This window comes from Merops nubicus, unplaced genomic scaffold (assembly GCF_000691845.1).
Source record: "Merops nubicus isolate BGI_N331 unplaced genomic scaffold, ASM69184v1 scaffold45414, whole genome shotgun sequence".
NCBI lineage: Eukaryota > Metazoa > Chordata > Aves > Coraciiformes > Meropidae > Merops > Merops nubicus.
The window spans coordinates 17,326-23,203 of NW_008607139.1; the positions used below are offsets into that span (position 1 = coordinate 17,326).

At 57.0% G+C, this 5,878-nt stretch overlaps 1 protein-coding gene across 1 annotated transcript in view; it reads right to left on the reverse strand.

Annotated features, from left to right (window-relative positions):
• SCN4A (sodium channel, voltage-gated, type IV, alpha subunit) overlaps positions 1-5,878 on the reverse strand; it is a 31,741-nt gene that overhangs the window by 16,078 nt on the left and 9,785 nt on the right. Inside the window, exons 10-14 of the mRNA XM_008939838.1 lie at positions 5,107-5,262; positions 4,748-4,871; positions 3,760-3,998; positions 1,887-2,060; positions 1,223-1,579 (exon numbers count right to left, since the gene is read on the reverse strand). Of these exons, the coding sequence (XP_008938086.1) occupies positions 1,223-1,579; positions 1,887-2,060; positions 3,760-3,998; positions 4,748-4,871; positions 5,107-5,262 (1,050 nt within the window). The remainder of the gene's footprint in view (positions 1-1,222; positions 1,580-1,886; positions 2,061-3,759; positions 3,999-4,747; positions 4,872-5,106; positions 5,263-5,878) is intronic.

Consider the following 5,878-nt stretch of genomic DNA (forward strand, 5'->3'; position numbering starts at 1 on the left):
TCTGTTGCTTGCTGCTGGAGTGTTGGCTGCCTGATGGGACATGTGGCTGCACCCCACTGTGAGATGATGAGTGCCAACACCACCCAGCACAGACCCCAGGACACCCCAGGGTGAGGTCTCCATGCTGCTAGGGAGGCCGGTTCAAAGCCCTGGCACGAGCCAAGGAAGCCAAGCATCACCCAAATCCCAACTTTCTGCCTTTGAAGTAGGACACTCCGAGCTGCCCTACCCCTGACCCGAGCTGCAGGGTGGTCTGAGTTTCTCCTCGGGGCTGCTTTCACCCCTCTTGGAGGGCTGTGCCGACAGGGCTGAAGCAGCCACCCGGCATGGGCAGAGCGGCGTCAGCAGCTCCCTGAGCAGATAGTTTTTCAAAGCAAATTCCAAAGGGCTTACACAACCCCGGCCAGTAACAGGAGCGATTGCAGCAAGCTGCCGGCTCCCTCCCCTGCCTCGCTCCTCAAGAAGGGAGAGCAGAGCCCACGCAGCCTGGAAAACAAGCTGCAGAGCCACCAGGGAGAGGTTACCAAGTTTAGAAAGGATTTCACCCTCGCCTGGAACTCGCAGCCCTGCAGCAAGCAGCCCGGGTTGGCGGGCAGGGGGATGGTGATCAGGGGTTCTCCAGGACCTGGGGGTGGGAGCTGAGTGCTGCAGAGGGGATGTGCATCACCAGGGTGCCACCTGGACCATGGAGAGGGTTTGGGATGCTGAGGATCTGGAAAAGCCTTCCAGAGGGGGTCTGCTCCCAAAACCACGCAGGAGCCGGGGGTGAGCTGGGTATGACACTGCCTCCCATCTGTCCTGGCAGGAGAGTGGGAAACAGGGGAAGAAAGCCTGAAAAGCCACGTGAAGGGGAAAAGGCAGCTTGAAGGTGAGCTCTCTTTTGTCCCAGAGCTGCTCCTGCGTCTGCCTAAAGCTGTCAAGTTTTCCATGCCTCAGTTTCCCCGTCTGTTCCTGATCTGGTTTCAGCTGAGTGTCCCTCAGAAATTGCTTCTTACCCTTGCTTTACACAGCACATCCCCACCAAATCTGCTGGAGGGGGCTTGAGCCCTTTGCCTGTCTCCTGTAGGGCTCCAACAAGACCTTGCCTGCAGACATAGCCCTGTAGATGAGCTGAGCTGGACGGCCCTGGCCAGAGAGCAAGGAGCAGAGGTGTCCCCACCCCACCTCCATCCTCACCTCCCGCCGTGCATGGAGGGTCCGAGACCCCAGCCCCAAGACTCACCACGAGGTTCCCGATGACCATGACCATCATGAAGACGATGAGGCACATGGTCTGGCCGGCCACCTCCATGCAGTCCCACATGGTCTCAATCCACTCCCCACAGAGGATGCGGAAGACGATGAGGAAGGAGTGGAAGAAGTCGTGCATGTGCCAGCGGGGCAGGGTGCAGTCGAGGGAGATCTTGCACACACACTCTATGTAGCTCTTCCCAAAGAGCTGCATCCCCACCACGGCGAAGATGAAGACGATGATGGCCAGCACCAGCGTGAGGTTCCCCAGAGCACCCACCGAGTTGCCAATGATCTTGATAAGCATGTTGAGGGTGGGCCAGGACTTGGCGAGCTTGAAAACCCTCAGCTATGAGGAACAAGGAGACAAGGCGTTGGTTTGCTGGGGCTTTCATTGCCACGAGGTGCCACCAAGGCTGTGGAGCTGGGATTAGACCTTCTTGTGGACATTTTAAGGCAGAAGGGATTAAACACTCAGCTGCTTTGCAAAGAGTGCAGAATCTGACTTTCCCAAATATTTACCTCAACTGTCAGTGAGTCTTTAACAGGGGACAAGTTGGTGACCACCAAAAAGGGGGTTGAACAAGCTGTTCTCCACCCTGGTGACAATTCTATCCAACCCCCCCCCAGGTACCCTTGGTCCCCATGGCACGTACCAAGCGGAAGGAGCGGAGCACTGAGAGCCCTTGGACGTTGGCCAGGCCCAGCTCCACCAGGCTCAGGGTGACAATGATGCTGTCAAAGATGTTCCAGCCCTGCTGGAAATACTCGTAGGGGTCCAGAGCGATGAGCTTCAGCACCATCTCTGCCGTGAAGATCCCTGTAAAAACCTGTGGGGAACAGCTCCCTTTCACTTCTCCTGTGAGCCGTGGGGTGGGGTAGGGTGGGCAGCACCTCTCTTTTTTGGTGTGTTCCCGAAGTGTTTCACCCCATTAAAGTCCAGTCACAGCTGGGACAAACTCCTCAGCTGCTGCCCAGCGTGGCTTGTGAAGCCAAGCTGGGAGTACTGGTGACAGATCACTTCTGGACATGAAGGGGTGTGTTGACAGGTGGAAATTGAAAACACACATTTCGTTGGCAAAGGGACCCCCCTTGGAACAACTGCTGAATCACAGGGATTCCCAGCACTGGGAACTGGGCTGCTACTGGGATGTCCCTGCCCCTCCCCGAGCCCTGTGGAAGCCAATCTGGATTTTACACGTTGCTCTTCTCCAGGGCTACAACAGCACCGTGCAGGAGGTGCTACTCCAGAGTGGGATCAGCACTGTGACAATTCACACCCTCGGAGCAATTTCCCAACAGGGCACGTGCCGGGGAGGGGCCCAGGGATAAATTTTGCCCTGGATATGGATCCTGTTGGGATGCATAGGTCCATTGCTCTATGATGCTGAGCCCAGAGCAGGGTGCCCAGGATCACATCAAGGAGGGTTTGGGACCTCTCCAGAGCAGGAGACTCCACAGCCTCTCTGGGCAGCTGCTCCAGGATCCAACACCCTCCCAGCAGAGAAGTTTCTCCTCCTGCTCAGGTGGAACCTCCTGGGTTCCAGTTTGTGCTCGTTGTCCCTTGTCCTGTCTCTGGGCACTATTAAAAAGAATCTGACCCCAGACTCATCCTCCTGAGCATTAGACTGTGCCCGCAGCCAGAAATGGTCTCTGGCCTGGAGGAAACGCTGGAGCTGTCTCTGCAGTGTGACCATTCTTTGAGCCATGGCCAATTAATCCCCTTGTATTTCCTGAATGAAACCAGAGACAAAGCAGGTATGTGCTGATCACCATCCTGCCCACCCAGGGCTTGGCCACCGGCATGTGTCACTCCAGAGCCTGTGCCCAGAGAGGCCCTGGCAGGTGCTGGAGCAGGGCAAGGTGGCAGGAGAGGAGCTGGTGAGCTCTCCCATCCCTTAGCTGCATTTCCTAGAGTTACCAGAGGCCTCCTGGACCTGTCCCACCAGCAGATTCCGTCCAGCTGGAAACCATTTACCCTGGGCTCCAAGCAGGAGCATCACATCAGGTTGCTAAATCCACCCATGAAATCAGGAGAGCCCAGATTTGTGGTGATTTCACTGGGAGGAGTCCTGATTCTTGTTATTATTAATTTTAATGCCCCCGTTTGCTGCCAGCCCCTGCTCTACCCTACAGCCACCCAGCAGCACAAGGACACTGGTGTCAGCCAGGGCTGGCAGCAGCTCGTTCCTGACCCTGGGCTGCAATGTAGGAGATGACTCGGGAGAGCTCTGCAAGGCCATGGCCACGTTGGCATCACTGGGATGCACCAAGCAAGACAGAAGCTGCAGCAGGAGATGATGGATCCCACCCCCTATCACTTCCCTCAATCTGAGCTGTCCTGGAGTCCAGCCCATCGCATGGGTGCTGTGATCAGACCCCTCCAGCACATTCTCAGCAGCTGGGACGTGTTTCCAGGCAGGGAGTTCAGGTGGGACAATGGCAGCAGAGGGGACCTGCCCAGCAGGGTGGGTGGTGTGGCTGCTGGGGCTCTGGGTGGGGAAGGAGGGGATGCCCGTAGCTGCCTACCAGGTTCCCCACGGTCAGTACGTTCTCAAATTCTTCTGTCATGGGGTAATGCTCCATGGCCATGAAGACTGTGTTGAGCACAATGCAGATGGTGATGCCCAGGTCCACGAAGGGGTCCATCACTACCAGCTTGACAAACTCCTTCAGCTTAACCCATGGAAGACAACAGTTCCAGACTAGGAACGTGTGGGCAAATTTGTACCACCAGGGCGGGCACTTCTGGTGAGCTTCCTCCAGCTCTGAGGGCAAAGAAAAACAATATCAGTGTAATCCCACCCTGCCCTTCCCTGGGTGCAAAAAATGCTAGAAAAGACCTCTCCAGAGGTGCTGAACCAGCCCTCCACCATTTAAGAGTTTAATAGGGGGGCTGAGAAGGAGGAGCCTTCCCATGCCCAGGCACAGCGATGTGCAGACCTCACCCTCCGAAGCTGAGAGGGAAGGAAAGGCAGCTCAGTCAGGGAGCTGGGGGTCCAATCCTGCTCTCAGCACCTGGGCAGGATTTGAGGTGTCCCTGCCATGCTGAGGTCATAGGGACATCCAAGGGAACTGCTCTGAGGTGGCCAGAGAGTTTGGGGACCTGGTCTCGCTCTCGGGGAGGACAGGGCTGAGAAGTCTGGTGCTGCTGAGTCTGTGGCACTCTTTGGTGAAGCTGAGACAGCAGCTCTTGGGAGGCCACTCAACAGCTCTCAGTTGACTCTGGAGACTGCTGTAATCAGTTTGAATCCCATCCATTTCCAGCAGATAGGGGATTATGGCCTCCAGGCATCATCCTAGTAAGCTGGGATGAGAGGTCTTGTTTGTGCATCACTGCCGTGCACTGACCCTGCCTGGAGACTCCAGGTCTGGAGTCATCCCTTGCATGGGGCTGGAGACGTGGGACAGCTGCTGTCACTGGGGAGTGCTGAGGACCCCAAGCCCACCAAGGCACAACAGCTGGGCTAAACCAGCCAACACAGGCAGCCCTTTCCCAGGCTGGGGGAGGACGTACCTTCCACGGCGTTGGAGATGACACTGATGGCACTCCCCACCCTCTTCTCGAGGCCTGGCCCATCTTGGTTGCCCACAGTGAGGTGGTTGTGGTCCGATTTCTCCGGCTCGTAGATTGGGTTGAACTAGAAGGAGAGGAGGCCACAGGGGATGAATGCAGAGTGCTGCAGACCGTTGGGTGGACAGGAAAAAGGGAATGGTCTGGAGAGACCTTGGGGTGCAGCGTGGGACTTATGGGTGGGCTGCAGAAAGGCTCGTAGGACCCGACCCACAGCAAGCTGGGCACAAGCTTGTCCCTCCCCAGGGGTTTATTGGGGTGGAGACCTTCAAGGGGTAGCAGAGACAGAGCTGAGCACGTACGTCGGTCACCGTCGCAGAGCGCTCCAGCTTGATCCTGGGGACCACCTGCCCGTTGCAGTCCTTGGCCTTGTCCTGGTCGCTGTTGGGGTCAGAGTCAGGCTCCTTCTCAGCCACGCTGCTGGGCAGGGAACTGCTGCTGGATCGATGCTCCTGCAACTGCAGCAAATCCCCAGCCCCATCACCCAGGTGCCTGCGGCCGTGGGGAGCTTCCCACAACCTCTGCAGGACACCAGGCTATGGAGGTGGGGCTGAAACCACCTCCAGGACCATCCTGGGCAGGATTTTAGGACTCCAGTCTGCTGCTGCAGGACCTGGGCAGCAAACTTGGAGCAACAATGGGGGACAACAATTTGCAGAAGCTAAGCAGAAGGTGCCCCTGCCCCTTGCACAGCCCACTGTATGAAGCTCTCTGCACAGCAGTGTTGGATCTGCTCAGATTTGGTCAGGTTGAATAATTCATGAGGACAAAGCTCTGCGAGCCTGCTCATTTCTGTCTTGCAGGAAGGCCAACTGCACCCTGGGGTGCATCAAGAGGGGTGTGGGAAGCAGGTTAAGAGAGGTGATTCTCCCCTTGACTGCTCTGGTGAGACCCCACCTCGAATACTGCGTCCAGTTCTGCCACCATCAAAGGGACACAGATCTGTTGGAACAAGTCCAGAGGTGGATACAAAGATGATGCAGGGGCTGGAGCATCCTTGCTCTGAGGATGGGCTGAGGGCACTGGGATTGTTCAGCCTGGAGAAGAGAAGACTCCAGGGGGACCTTAGGACTG